Source organism: Pleuronectes platessa, chromosome 4 (assembly GCF_947347685.1).
Source record: "Pleuronectes platessa chromosome 4, fPlePla1.1, whole genome shotgun sequence".
Lineage (NCBI taxonomy): Eukaryota > Metazoa > Chordata > Actinopteri > Pleuronectiformes > Pleuronectidae > Pleuronectes > Pleuronectes platessa.
Genome location: NC_070629.1, coordinates 8012372 through 8028894, shown reverse-complemented (window position 1 = coordinate 8028894; position 16523 = coordinate 8012372). Strand labels below are relative to the sequence as shown.

Genomic DNA, 16523 nt, shown 5'->3' with positions numbered 1-16523 from the left:
AACCTGCACTTTAACAAAAACAAGTTTTATAATGAACATAAACAAATATCCTAGAATAAACTCAAGGTAACATGTTAACAAAGTCAGTCACCATGGTTCTTGGATTATGCCATTTATAATCCGTTTCTGTGTAGCCGTGTGTTGAGGGAACAACAGTGATGTTCAGCTGTGAATAATGAGTCGCCTGGTAAACACGTGCTGCCACAGGGGTACATAAAGTTATTCCTTCCACAGAGGTACACTGGCAGTTTTGAGTACAATATGTGAAAATACATATCTGTTACAGTACATATTATACTAGTTGCAGGTGTATTTAAACATTAAAACATTATTTTTATACAATAACAATACATTTATGAACTTGTGTTCTAAAGGGGAACACAGGTGAACAGTAAGAAATATTTATATGGATGATGTATGAATGAATTTTATGAATTAAAATAAGGAACACAGAACAAGTGTAAAAGAAATGAGAGAACTCAGAATGCAATCTAGTTTCTGTGAATCCATTACTTTAACACAGCTTTACACACTTATGTTATGTATATGGGTAATATACGAAATATATATTTAACATTTAAGTTATCTTTTAGCAGTATTAGATTCATAGCATTGATATGATTCACAGAAACCTGATTGATTTGACGAACAGCAACCTGTCTCCTGAACCAGCCTGTACTGAACCTGCAGTGCAATCAGGAGAGACTTGGTTTTCAATTTAAAGAGTTTATTTTTACAGAGTACAGAAAATGCGAATATTTGTAGTCTTTGGCATTTTAGACCCCTGTGTGATGTCATCAGGATTAGAAGGGGGTGGAGCAGAGCGTCGTACAGGAATACCCCCCCGGGGTCTAGACACTGGTGGTGGTTCATTGGTCAATCGTTTGTTTAGATGGTCCATATATGCTCATTGTCTTATTGGACTTCCTAAATGTGACATCCTCTGTCCTTAACCCTCACAAGAGTAAGGAAAAACTACGAAAAACCCTTCTTGAGGGAAAACGTAGAAACCTCAGGAAGAGCCACATGCGAGGGATCACTCTTCCAGGATGGACAGAAGTGCAATGGATGCCACGAGTAACAAGTATGTTTTCAGGCAGTCAGCTTCCACCTTAGTCCGTGATTGGTTGTCATCGGGATCCGGAAGAGGTGATGAGTGTTCTTCCCGGGACTGGAGGAGATTGGGGTGGAGGAGGGGTTGTGTGAGTCGCTGCATTGACACTGCTGAGGAAGAGAAGAGAAGGGATTTTTAAAGTTTGACAGCTGCTGTGCGACTGGCTGAAGAAAACCGGGCAGGCCTGATTGGATGTTTGGGAACGCCCACGAGCAGCTGACAGCATGCAGGTTAAGCCCTCCTGAGGGCGTTCCCGATATTTAGGACCGCCCGCAGTCAGCTGATCTGTATGCGGGTTTAAGTCTTCCTTATTGAACTTACGCTGAGCTCCATGAAAACTTTCCCTAACGCTCAAACTGAGGTTTTTGGCTTTTCTTCAAGGCTTATTTCTCCTTGCTTGAAACTAAGATCGTCAATGACGATAGGAATTTACACACGGACACATAACGTAAGCTGTAAGTTATCAATATGGTAGCAGAGTAACACAACCTCATTAGTTGAATTAACTTAGCACAGATGTAATTTGGATGCTATAGGTTTGTCACTTTAGTAACTGCAAGCAATATCATTGGTTTATTTAAGATCTCTTCAATGATTTTAGAATGACATCCCCAGGAACATTGTCTCATCTGGTTACATCGATGACTTCTGATGATGTAACGGCTTCTTGAATGGCTGTCCCAATTCATAGGGGAAGATTTCAACTAGGGAATCCATTTCAAGGGGCAAGATAACCTTCATCTTGAGATTTGAAATAATGAAATTCTCAGACTGGAGTTGCTTTTAAGTCTTTATAATAATAAGCTCTGCAGAGTTTATACAATAAGTACAGGTGCTCAAAATGGAACAACTGTCTGTAAGTTAAAAAAAGCCAGAACTTATACAAAGAGGCATTACATAATATGAAAAAAATAAGACATGAAAGACATGAGATCATCCTCTGTGTCTTATCTGCTTTGTCCGTCCATACACGGTGCCGGTTGGAAGAAAAACTTCACCAAATAAGGGTTCCATCCTGTCAGGTAGACAGTATCATAGCAGAGAGACACCTAGTCAGGGGATTTCCACAACCTTAGATACTAGTCATTGGAATTTTCCATAACACTATCTTTCTTGTTAAAAATCTATTTAATCATGCCTGCTGCACAATGACAAACATTTATTAGGATTTATAATACATTTTATTTCAAAATTCATGACCTTTTTTGTAATGATTGTGTGTTTTTTCGAGTGGAATTAACAAAATAAGTAGGAGAGTTATTCTTAAGTGTTATTTATTTCAATACCACCAAAATAATTAAAATGTTTTATTGTCATGTGCAAAAAAAACAATGTATCAATGTTCACTTCGTTCCTCTCCCTGGTGCAATAAGTGATTATTTACTAGACATTAGGAGCATAGAAAACATGCACATTATGGCAAAGTTTCCTCTGTTGTTATCAGCTCTTGTGATTAACCTAGTGAATACTAAAGAAGACCATTGTCTCTGGACGAACTGTTGAGTATTTAACAATTTTAAGAGTGGGAAGGTATTCAAATAAATTGGTAAGTAAGTCAGAGTTCTGCTACTATATTTAACTTTAACAAAACAACCTTTTTTATAAATATTTATGAGAAGTGCACTTTTTCTCAATAAAGGCCTGACTCCCAAAATGTCTGTGCATGCCCCTGGTGGGCGATATATCAAATATACTCGATAAATTGCCTTGTTCCACGTGAGATGTATCAAATGACTATATCGCCACCATCGAGTACAAATTCTCACTCAAATGTTTCTCAACTTAACACTACATTATATTGACAATTTGGAGTTGAAAAGTTCGTGCCTCCAAACAAGCTTTTTTCCTGATGATCATAGAGTAGAGCTCATTGCACAAAGGCCGCAAGATGCTCTCATGTCATGGAACTAGTCAGAAACTCGGCAAGAGTGGTTGACCACAGATAAAGGAAGTAATATAATCAAAGCTGTGAGCCTGAATGAGTGGTCAAGACTGCAGTGTTTTGCAAGCTTGTGAAAGTATTTGTGTAGGAATCGAAAATAATAATCATTTTGACTATCAACAATGCTAAACGTATCTGAGACAACAATTAATAATTTGTCACATGCAATTAAAGCTGTGTGCGAGTATTCTATGATTTTTTCATCCAGTTATAAACTGTTAAAGGATCTATGGGTTAGTTTTTTGCATGGCTTTGATCCATTGGGCTTGAGTGCATAAACACCAACTACAGCAGGCGTATGAAGCGTAGGAGGAAGAATGGTAAGTGGAGTAGGGCGTGCAGATAGCAGGAAGACTACAAAACAGCTGGGGCGTTCATCCTCCTAAATAGCTGAATGTGAGGTAAATAGTCATTTCTTGATTCTTGTTGTTCTGGGTTTGTACCCTCATGGTTGAATGCACTTATTGTAAGTCGCTTAGGATAAAAGCTTCAGCTAAATGTAATGTAATTTGTTTATTACTGTTTGATCTGGGGAGACTTATTGCACAAAAGAGCAGTTGCTTAACATTGCAGATCTTTATTCAGCTGCCGTTGAGATTTGCATCTTGAAGAAAACATTAAATGACTTGAATGGGATTTAGGTGAGTTTACTCCAGTTGTCTCTACCATACCTAAGAGTTTTTCTTGCTCCAAATGTTGCATGTCAAATCCAAACATGAACAGTAGGTTAAGTTCCAAATTGAGTCAGAGAGAGGAGACAGAAAAAGCTAAGTTGGAGCTGGAGTAATATTGTATGTGGGTAAAGATGACAGGGGGTCTAGGAAGGATCTGGGTGTGCAATGGCATCAGTCTGGCTTATGAGTACTGCATACATCATGACCAGTGATTCAGGTATTGGAGAGGAGAAATGACCAAACATATGTGGAATGTGTCAAGGCTCTGACTAGACATACTAAATTACGGTTAGCTTCAGTTGATGTTTACACTTCTGTTGGATTAGGAATAGTGTTGGAATAGTGTAAAAATGTGCATGCTAGGTTGAATTGTAATATTCAATAAAGAAAGAAAGCTCACAAGAGCCGCTCATTCCGCTTTGTGAGCAGAAAAATATGTTCTACTTTATCAGGCCAGCTGCAGAGAGCACTGCTGTGGGCGATGACTTGGATGGAGAGGGAACAATTGACATAATTTGACCAGTGTCCTGATTGGAAAGTTGCAATTAGTCAAGAATAAAATCACCAACTACTGTTATAGGAAAGGCCATTGGAAGGTGGACTGACTGGTGTTGCTAATTAGAAATAAAGGAATAAAATCTGACATGAGGTCTGCTGTGCCTGTCAGTACAGACTGTGTCTCTGATGTGATTCCTGCAGTTTTCGATGAATATGCTCCTTTCTTTAGAGCTGGTTTTGTGTCACTGTTAAGAAGTGAAGCTACATTTTCTTCAAAAATCCTGAGGGATGGAGCGGGCTATGACTCTTAAATACCGGTCTCCATTTTGCCTTTATCAGCCCAGTCTGACAGCAATGACCGTTTACTTATTGGTGGGATTGGATTCACAATTTTGTCTATTCTCTTACATAAAATGAGGTAGCTTTTGGAGTGCGGTTCACCTTATCGTGGGCATTGATTTGTCTGTTAGCTTTGATTGGGCTGACACCTTTCCTTCCTTTGTTACTTTGCCACGTTGGCCTGTTGCTTCTAGTGTGAAAGCTCCAGTACATGACCAGAGATCTTGTCAGCCTGCGTGTTCACACATGCAATGGTAAGAGTCAACTGATGGAGGTGGCTGTGGAAATGATTTTGAGGTGCCATGGTGTAACATAGGTGAAGACAGTGGCGGTTGGTGAAAAATATTCTTGTTGGGGCTGTGCTGTGCCATACTCAGTTTTCAGTAACCATCCCACTACGATTTAACAAGAATTACAGGATACAGGTTCTTTTTTAAATAGTAGGTAATTATTTAATTCCAATAGTCAGTCATTCATTTTTAAACAAAAACAGCTAACAGTAAACTGCATACTACACAAAGTAACTTAAAAAACTAAACTTAGAAAACTAAATCAAAATAATATATACAAAAATAATAATTATCAGTCGATTGATAAATATTTTAAATTATTATTAGTTGTTGCCCTTGAGCTCAGTTAGTAAGTAGAGTATGCATCAATAGACTACAGGCTGAGTCTGGTTACTTGTGTTTACTAAGACATCTTATGAGGTAAACTATACACAAAGAAAAACTGGGTCAGGGGAACATGTGTGTGTGTGTGTGTTGTTGCCTGCTGCATGATGAGGTTCAACTTGTGCGCATGAGTGGACGTAGTGTGCATCTCTGTAAACATCCAGTACCTTACGCTGTACCCCACCTGTTGCCCCCTCATCTCAGTAGCCCCGTCATAGGCCTGGGCAATCAGCCTGCTCTCTTGTCACTCAGCCTCTCCAACGACGCTGTTGCAATTGAGTCAGTGTTTGCTTCCTGAAGCGGGATAAACTCGAAAAAACATGTTAATGTACCAAGCACCAACTGGCAGTCGGGTTAAAACATCAGTCTTTTCATCTGCATAGCGAGATTATCGGCATTGTGTACTTCATACAGAATGCAACCTTCAGGAATTGACAGGATGCGCCTTTAAATATGGTAGCTGTCTTGAGAAGCTCCTCCAAGACAGTCTCCAATGAAGCGAGAAAATTGACCATACCCCTGAAAATGCACAGGTTGTCAGAGGAATCTGTCTCATTGTGGCCGAGCAAAGCCAGTTTGAATGCGCCGCAGAATTTGACACATTGAACTTATCCACCTCTTCATTGTGTTTTCTCACTCCAAACCTGTGGCCTTCATCCAGCTGCGCAGCCATGTCAGTTGTGCCTAGCATGGCTATAGCTTCATTGTACTTTCCATGTGGGCCCCTGTAGACTCATGATGTTTCTTTATTTTCTCAGATAGCTGTTTCATATCTCTTCCTCCAGTATCAGTCCATGCTTTATCTGTTCCAGCAGTAATAAAAAGTAAGCATGTAAATCAAAAGACTGCATTTACATGACTGCATCCTGCTTGCCAAGCCAGTGTTACGCCCCGGACACACCGGAGGCAGGAGCTCCGGAAAGCGCCACATAAATATTGTCCGATTGGGCTGTGCACACTGGCAGCCACGCGTGCCCCGGCCGGGTCGCAATCTGCAGCGATGGTTTTGGTATCTGTTCCTTTTTTCCTGCTCGCCGTGAGTAATACTAATACTTTTTCTTCTTTGTTCGGTTCATTGGCGGGTTGCAACTACTGTGTCTTCTTATAATAGATCTACCCATTTCCTTAGTCTATCAAATAAGATGCAGTGCTCAATCATATCAAAAGCTGCACTTAAATTGACCCATGCCAGCATCATAGTTCATTAAAAGGTAATTGGTGACTTTGAGAAGGTCAGTCTCTGTGGTGCTGACGGAAGCCAGATTGGAAGGTTAAAAAAATATGATTTCCTTCCACAGTGGTAAGAAGTTGCTTAGCTAAGAGCAACTTCTAACTAAGACTGGTCTTTTTTAGAATTGGCTGGACACAAGCTGTAATCGGGAAAATAGCCTAGTGATGGTTAACTGTTAAAAATGTATAGTAACCAGAGCCCAATTGTTTCAGTTACGTCAAATAAAAGCCTAGTATTGGATAATATCCATAGGACAGGACGACAACCTCATGTGTTATACTGCATTAACAATATCAATAAGAGAAATCGGGCTAAAGTGGCTAATTGTTTCACGATGTGGGGAATCAACATCAATAAAGGTTGTGAAAGATTTTATATAGACCCTGATAGTTTCTACCTTTCCGAAAAGTGTGTTGAATGTCGTATGTTGTATGTTTAGGCTGTAAACTGATCTTACAACTTTTCAAAGTGTACTAGAGTAAAGGCTATACAAAAGTATAGCGGAAGAATATTCTCCACATTCTTCATTTTCACAGACACATTTTGGGTTGGTGTGGAGCTCGACTTAGTGTTCAAGCTAAGAGTGGATGAGTTTGATAATGGGATATTTGACAGACACCATGAAATGTTTTGGCTGTGGCAAAGAGACACATCTCAAAGTAAGCAGCGCACCATGTCTCTAACAAGGGAGCTGCCGATGTAGCTGAGAACCAGAATGAGACAGAGACAAGGAGACAAGACAGTCAGGACAGTGTGGTGGGACAGGACGAGACAGGTGAAGAACAAAACAAACAAATGATTTAAATGGCATTTGTACAGGAACGATTATGTGCCGAGTTTTTTTATCGCTATCTCTGCTTTCAGCGGCATACTTATTTAAGTCACACCAGAGAAAGTCATGCGGAGTGTTAAGCAGCCAAGTGATATTCAGTCCAATCTGAATTTGTTCACCTCATCTAATTTGTTTCTAGGCATTATAATGTAATTGTTAAAGGGACCCTGAAACTGTAATAGTGTCTTCATGCTCCAAGTTAACAGCCTTCTCTCTCAGTGTCTCTGGTCTGTGCTTGGTGCTAGACATGGAAGGACAAATTAAGAGAATTAATATGCACAGCTTCTGTTCCCTCAAGAGCACCAAATCCGATGAGGCGGTTTGATCAGTCTGACCTTTTTGCAGCTCTGAAAACAGATTAAATTAGACAACACACATTTTCAAGTTAATAGATTGTTGCTCTTGAGGGAACAGAAGCTGTGCATATTAATTCTGAGAAAAGAGACCACATTGTTTAGGTCTCATCATACTGCATTGATTTATTTTTACTATATTTCATTTAATTGAATTGAATTTTTACTTTTTACTTCAAATGTTAAACTAAATGAAAAAAAATTGCCAACTTTATCTTATCTTGCCGTGTTTTAATTGTCAAATATTTGGATTGTCTCTCTTAGCAGTATATACATTTCGCCTGTCAGTTCTCTTGTGATGACATGCTTGAGGTTTTCTTGCCACATTTGACATTTCTATGTTCCTGAGGGAGAGCTGGAATTAGTCTGTCACAGCATCATGCCTTTAGGTGCTACCATTGTAGAAAATAATAAGCACAGTACACATTGCAAAATGTCTATAAGCTGTTGTGACTATAGACATACAACAATGGCTCCTATAGACTGAAATGTGATGCAGTCGCATTACATTTATCATGTGACATGTACTTTAAATACGGCTGGCCATGTCCACATAATGGGACACATTGTGAGATGAATTATATTCTCTTCTTCTTTTTTGAAAAAGGACTGGTTATTCATAGAATGCCTTAATGCATTTATTTTAGACGGTCAATCATCAAGAAAAATCCAGTCTGATCATTGGCAATCAATTTAGTTGAAGTACGTTGTTTTTATATATACCTTGTTTTTCTTCTTCCAGATATAGCCTCAAAGAGTGTCCAATTGAAAGCCACCACACTGAGCTGATTGGATGATTAGTCCGTTATCTGAACATGCAGTCCCCTGAGAGTCAAGATTTCTCTCTGCTCTCTCTTTGCATCAGTCTTTAATTTGTCCTTCCATGTCTAGCACCAAGCTATACATCGGGAGCCATCTACTTTTACTAACAGTAATCAAGTGGCTGAGTACGCAGCAAAGAAGAAAAACAAGGACGCTGGCACTGTTCATACAACTGGCTCTAAATAAGCTTTAATCACAGCGTCGTTTCTCAATTCTTATTTTACTAATTGATTATAGCACTGAATTAGTTTGGATGTATGAGCTTCTCTAATGAGCAGCCAAAGGAAATTAACTGCTTCTTTGTTTTAAGGGCTGGAGTGGGAATATCGAACACACTGGATGACTAGTATTGTATATTTGCTTGCAGAGTCAACCTGGTTTTGTCACAAATATTTGTACAAATTATTCTAATGTAATTTAAATTCAATGCTATCTCCATCACAGTTTTCTGCAGTTCAGAGATGGTTTTTAAATTATAATATTGTTTTAAACAACATAAGTCTTGCAGTATGTTTTTTGGTATCCAACAATCCTTCTACTAAATACGTTCTTCATTTTACTGATGGTCTCTACTAGGGCTCCTAGATTAATCGAAATTTAATCGTGATTACGATTTATGGGGTCAAACGATCTCCAAACTACTATAATCGAGTTGAAACGATTATTTGGCATTTTTTTCGAAAGAGACGTGCATGCGCAATTCAGTCCTTTCCCCAAAGCATTCAGTGGCCCAGCTGACTGGCTCTCACTCTCAAGCAGCAGTAAAGTGAAGGAGGCGAGTTGTGTTTGTGGTGATCGGCGGTGAAAAAAACAGCACGAGTGGAAAAGCAGGGAGGGCAGCAGCACACCATGCAGCGACCGTGCCGCGCACCGCTATTCTCAAGCGCGCTCCCGCCTGGCTGTCCAGACCGGTCAGATCGGACCCGCATTTCTCTGCGCCGGTCAGTCGGTCATAGAGTGTTAGGGTTGCCATCATTAAGGGTTTGAATAACTGGGCACCGATATCCTGGTTTCACGGAGGAATAAGACACGCAGCCGTCCTCGGTGTTTACCGGAACAGGAAGTGATTAAAAAATAAAGCATAGACTTCAGAATTAGGGCACATATCAATAATCGTTTGAATAATTCTGATTTTGATATTGTCCAAAATAATCGTGATTTTGATATTGTCCAAAATAATCGTGATTAGGATTTTTTCAATAATCGAGCAGCCCTAGTCTCTACTTAATCAAGTTGATAAATTTGAATACTTGGAACATTGGATTGTTTCTGAACTTTCGTTTCTTTTTCTCATATTGACTTTATCAGAACTAAAGTAAATGCCAGTCTTACAATATTACATAGATCAATAAATTGTTTTACTCTTCAAACATTTCCCATTATTGATTATGGTGAAATTATTATTTGCCTAATTCACCCATTGTCAGACAAAATAACCACACAGACTCTTTTGCGGAGGAGGAAATGGCTGGTAGTGGTCGACTGCAAGGTGGTGGTTACATCAGTGCAGTTTTTACGAAGATTCTATGATACACCATTGTCTTCTTATTTGGGATTTGTTCTTATGTAAGAACAGAATCTACGCACACTTTACAAACGGAAATGCTTGTGTAAAATAATCAGTGTTTGGTAAATTTTATTTAATTCTTCAGTTGTATAATAAATGTAATATTGTACCATTCTTATCATATAAGACCTTATAAGATTCAGTCCATATTATATATATTTTTAAACACATGAACATGTTTAAGAGGAGAATGTGAGGTCACAAAAAAAGTCACCTATCTTTAGGTTTCACACACTGGTGTTTACCTATTGAATGTGTCACATGATCTAGAGTTTTACAGCCTGTTAATTCTATATTGAAAGTTTATTTCTGTTCTGAGACGAGAGATCACTCAGGAGAAGGTGAGCGCCTCCAGAATGACATTCAAATTTGCCACCCAGGCACAGTATCCTGGAATGACTCCAATGAAATGAATTTGAGAGAAAATATTTCCTCTCATTAAACGCTTACTAGGAAAAATAAAACTTTGAGAGAAATTTTTCTTGTGGTGACTCATTGTTTTTTCCTCTTCAATAGTTCACTGATTTTGTCATTGGTTTAATGTTGATTTCATGCAGATAGACAATTCAAGTTCTTTCTTTTGTAAGAGATGTTTCTAGACAGATACATGCATATGATCACATCACACCTTTTTTATTATTCTCACATCGCCTCCCACATTGATTGGGATTAATTCAAACAATTTAATAATTCATTATTAAGCTCTTCATGGCCAGGCTCCATGATCCTATCATTCCCTATTTACCTCAGTGCAGCTTGCGATCTTTGGATAAGGGTCTTCTGTCACTTCCTGAATATAGGCTGAAAACTATAGGGGGGACAGAGCGTTTGCCATCAGGGCCCCAAGTATCTGGAATGAATTGCCTAAGGAAGTGAGCCTGTCTGAGAAGTTGTTTTCTTTTAGATCTCTGCTAAAGGGGTAACTTCAATAAAGATTTTAATGAATGATAAAAACGATTATTTCATGGTTGGTATTTGAGAGAAATTTAAAGCAGACATGTAGTCCCCAGCCACAGTTTTCCTATCCTCTCCTGCTGTTAAAAATGTGTCTTCATGCTGGGACAGCAGTGAATGACAGGTGTGTTTTAATGTGACCATATGTGTGTGTTGTTCTACCGATGTATTGTCTTCCTGTGTAGTTAAAGGAGACACTGCATGGACATGTGATAATGCAGTTCTTTGACCGTCACTGACAGAGATATTATCGTTTCTCTTAAGAGGTGGTGAAAGAGTGGTGTTTGAATCTTGGGAATGTATAGGGGAAGGACATAAGTCTGCATGGCTTCACTGATGTGTTTACTGTGTTTCATGCACTTAAAGGAAAATTCCAAACCAAAACACCTTTTGTCAGACTCAGTGATTACTTCTTGTCTTCTTTCCTATCTCTGGCCCTGAAAAGGTGGCGCAGATCAGGCCCCACAACACTGGAGCGTTCATGCTCGTGCACGGCACAGAAGAAAAAGAAGAGAGATGATTAGGGGGGGGGGCAGTTGGAGGAAGAGATGATGAATGTGAATGATGCCGGAAGCATTTGCTCCCCACATGGGCTGACATTTCTTGATAATTCCCTCGCATACCCATCAGGGTTGTCAAATGTCTCGCAGACCCCCTAGATGCTGCGTCCCTGTTATCCCAGATCAAACAATGCACCAGATAAATGCGGCCCCTTGGCTCACTGCATTCACCTGGAAATATAGATGTTCCTGACGCCTGTGTCACAACACAGCATCAGGCAACTGCACCACAGCGACACCTTTTGTAATGATTTAATTGAGAACACGCGTTAGGAGGTATAAATTGTGTTTCTCTCCCCTTTTGTTGAAGCAACACAGCATTAGTGTTTCTGATGGAAGATGTGCTCCTCTTCACTTCTCCTCTCCTCCTCTCATCCAGTGATAGCAGTTTGTTGTTGAGTAGTTTTCTGCTGCCTCCAATAATTGTGTTGACCTGTTTGACACCAATACTATGCTGAAGTCTAGTTACTCAACTGAATGGCTTCACTGCTTCTGTGTTTGTACAGTGTGTGTGTAGAAAATAAACACGTGTATTGCTTTAATTGGGATTACCTGCCGTTATTTTAAGACATTAAAACTGTATTGAATAACTGAAAAATACAAAATGTGATGAAAATACTTTGCTTACAATACAATTCTAAAGAAGTGATCTTTGCTGTTTTTAATCCACGTTTTACATAGCCTTGGCTATTACACAGTACTGGCTGTGTATTAGCTGGACTAAATCACAAAGCAGGTCATCATAAATATCACAGAGTGTGTCAAGTTAACATTACATTCAACTCTGATGGCAACGCATTCTTTACATGGCTATAGCAGCATCTAATGTCAGCTACCTCATAGTCGACACAACAACAAAATACCTAAAGCCAAACGGTCAAAGGATTCAGCCACTTAGTCGAGCAGCAAATGTTTGAAAACAATTCAGTATAAAGTGATGAACACAACAAGGTGATGACGAGTTGGGAGCTGGAGTATTTAGCTGAATTTGCAGTGGCTCTGCACTTATTTTTTATTTGTATATGTAAGTTAAGTATACTTTAAACTGTTCACAGTTAATATGTTCAATTTCAACCCCATATTGGCTTTAGTAATACAAAAAAATGATTCTCATTGTTGGCTGTTTTGTGCCATAATGATACTCAACCTTAGCTATACGGCTGTTTTTTTAATCTTTGTATTAGATCTGATCAGTCCTTTAGGCCTGCTGCTAGCTAGAGGATTTTCTAAACTTTCTTATTATTCAGAGTTCTGATAAACTGATTACATCCATCATCGGGTGCATCATTAATACTGTCTTTACATCTCAACCGTCAGAGGAGAGTGTAGTTTGTTCACTAACTTCTTCTGCCCATGATCTTCTCAGCCATATTTAGTCTTCTTAGTACATAGTGATAAGAGAAAATACGTTTCTGTGCGGCTGAATTGAAATTGCATATTCAAGTCGTAACAATGTCATTTACACTATTATTTAAGACTTAATGTCCACTGCTGGAGGTGGCAATACTAGCGGACGTAGCCAAATGATGACGTGCCCGAGGGGACGTAAATGCACGATGAGGACGCTATCAGAGATTGCACCACACCAGCAGTATGGAAGCATTTTCAGTTTTTTCAGTTTTATACGTCTGAGGAAGAGGTCGCAATTGACTTCAAATGTATTGAATTTGGCTGCAATGCTCTTTACCCCTGAGACTCCACAAGTGTTTTGTGAAAGCAAACACTTCACCCAACCCTCCATTTGCATAGTGCTGAGTAGATAATGAGTGAATTTAAATTTTTCGGTGAACTATCCCTTTAGGGCAGCAACCAGGCTAATATTGTCTGCGTCCGTGACCATAGAAAGTACACTGCTGCAGTTGAACGACGTCCCTCTCTCAGCTCACCAGCATTATGACTTATTACATCGTCACATTAAAAAGCTAAAAAGCAAAGCTTAGACAGTTTGTATAGACACACAGGTCCTTACTGACTCATTAGCCAGGAATCATTTAATCTTTTAAAGACTAGAACATAGCTTTCATTTTTCAGAAACCCTGTCAGCGTCAGTAAGGAGCCAGGGATGACGAGCATAGCGACCCAATTGCAAATTAAAATTCAGCAGCACAGAGACGTATTTTCTCTTATCACTATGTACTGAGAAGGCTAAATATGGCTTAGAAGATCATGGCCAGAAGAAGTCAGTGAAGTTTGTTAGAACAAAGGTCTCTCACATTTTCACAATCAGTTATGATTTGAAAATCCTCTAGCTAGCAGCAGATATTAAGGACTGATCAGATCTAATACGGGGGGGGGGTTAGGGTTAGCCACGACAGCCAACAATAAGAACAGTTTTTTTGTATTACTAAAGCCAATATGAGGTTGAAATTTTAAACTGTTAACAGTTTAAAGTATACTTAACTTACATATACAAATATGAATAAGTGCAGATCCACTCTACAGTCTGGAAATTCAGCAAAAATACTCCAGCTCCCAACTCGTCATCACTTTATAATGAATTGTTTTTAAACATTTGCTGCTCGACTAAGTTGCTGAATCCTTCGACCGTTTGGCTTTAGTTATTTTGTTGTTGTTGTTTTTTGCACTCCCTAACCCCACCGTCGTCATAGTGGTGAGTAATAAATCTAGAATTTAAATTTTTTGTTGAACTATCCCTTTAAGGTGCTGTCGAATATGTACACAGTTTGCATATTAATAAACGCAAAGCAGGCTGTTGAACTGGTTTTTGAAATATTTTGATTTAAATACACCTGTAACATTAAAAATAATCGTCAGTGTTGTGTTTAAATGTAGCGTTGTCTGTTTTCACCGAAAATTTGATCACAAAGTTTATAATAATGTTTTTAACAACTTTTAAACTTTTGATCAGCTGATGAACAGCCTATTTGAGTTAAATTGTTGTTTTCAATAAATTGCCTGCTCACAACTTTTGGTCTCTTGTTCCCATTTCTTCTTTTTGCATTTTGAAGCTCTACTTAGAACCTTCCTAAGATCCAACAGTGCAAAATGCAAATTCATGCAATTTTTTAACTGGTCTTAAGATTTTGATCAGGAGTGTATCTTTGGCCCTGTTCAGACCTGGTATCTACATCTCTCTTGAGAGCTCCGAGCACAATTGGACAGTTTGAAGGGAAATTGTAGAATGTCAGAGGAGGTCATCTGAGCGGTCCTTCATTTGTCGCCTAGGACGCATGCATTCACTTTCAAATAATTTTAAGAATGTGGCCACATGTGTCGCAGACCTCCTCTGAATGTGGTCTAAGTGATCAGATCTCAGGATGTATTTGTGTTCGTTCAGACCTGAACTAAGCGCTGACTACGTGTGATCTTTGAAGAATCATCTTGTTTTGAGGGGACAGTTCTAACCACTACGCTGACATTATCTCTTCTCTTTCTGTTTCACAGTGTTGTGTCACTCAAACGATGGAGATACTGGGCGAGGACGGAATGGAGTTGGAGGAAACAGCCACCGCAGAAGCCCTAACAAACACAAGCATAGATGCTTTCACCAATGTCACAAACATTACATTTTCCCCCTATTATCAGCACTCTCTCTATGTGGCTGCCAGCTACATTTTGGCGTACTTCTTCATCTTCCTGGTCTGCATGGTTGGGAACATCCTGGTGTGTCTGATTGTACTGGAAAACCGTCGTATGCGTACGGTTACGAACCTCTTCATCCTCAACCTGGCTATCAGTGACCTGCTGGTGGGCATCTTCTGCATTCCTTCAACACTGGTCGACAATCTCCTCACAGGTGAATACCCTGCCGTAGGTCATTATCTCTTCCATAGCACCACACTAATGAATAGGAGGTTATGGCTGTGCAGTCAGCCTGGTTACAGAATGGAGAAGGTAGTGAGTTGTGACAGTAAATGCAGCCCCTTGGCTAAGGTGACCAGATTTCTGAAATGAAAATCGGGGACATTTTCAATGCGGCGGTGAAAAATCATTACATATTATCATTATGAAATAATAAATGGGGACAAGTACTTTTTCATGTATTTTAACCAGCTTTTATTACACAAAAGGTCAGAGGTGCCATTAGGGGGCAAAAAGTTAGGAAAATTCTGAGGGCCCGTGGCCGTGACTGACAGGGGCCCTGAAAAAATATTAGAACATTAGTTATGTTAATAAAAAAACATCATTAATGGATTTTAATAGAAAATCAAATTTATAATTAAACAAACACTTTATCAGTATGCAGAATGTTTCCTGTATGTCTTCACAGTGTTATATTATCACAGCTCAGTGTCAGTAGATATTGTAAAGTTAGTTGGACTATAAGATAATTGAAGCCTTCACAGGTAGAGGTGTGGTTACAGAAACTGCACATGGTTGGCGTTGCCTGTGTGTGATGGTGGGTCCCTCATTCATCCACCTCCGCCTCAGGAGCCTGGGTAGAATAAGAGCAGAGAACATGAGAAAAACTGCAAGAACAGAGCCAATAGTAATAGGCTACTGTATTAAAATCAAAACCTACATTTATAAAGTGCACCCACAAAAGTCACTCATCGGGGGACAGTTCCAGTATAGAAATTGGGCTCATATATTATCTGTTTCTCCACCTATCTCCTCTCCTCTCTCACTTTGTCTCTCTGTCTCTCACTCTCCCTCATTCCCACTTTCTCTCCCTCCCTCTCCTTACCTGATTTGCATATTTCTCAGAAGAATGTATTTTCTTCTGGATGGCTCTGTCTTTGGCCAGCATCTCCATAAACTTATCACAAGGGAGGTTGATGTTTGTCTTTACAATAAGTATGGCCTTGATGGAAGGAACAGTGAACCTATTTCTGCTGTCTGTCCAGCAGAAATAGGTTCACCAGTACCAATAGGTACTGGTGCATTACTGCCGGGTAAGCACATGACAACAGACACTAATCTTGCCAGGTTAGTGTGCGGGATGTCATTTTCTTTGAAATGAGTAAATACTGTGCTCCATCTCTGACTGAGTGGTGTCTCA

At 39.4% G+C, this 16523-nt stretch overlaps 1 protein-coding gene across 1 annotated transcript in view; it reads left to right on the top strand.

Annotated features, from left to right (window-relative positions):
• The window catches only part of npffr1l2 (neuropeptide FF receptor 1 like 2), a 39111-nt gene that overhangs the window by 2822 nt on the left and 19766 nt on the right, over positions 1 to 16523 (top strand). The window contains exon 2 of the mRNA XM_053420551.1: positions 14966 to 15317. Coding sequence (XP_053276526.1) covers positions 14966 to 15317 — 352 coding nt within the window. The remainder of the gene's footprint in view (positions 1 to 14965; positions 15318 to 16523) is intronic.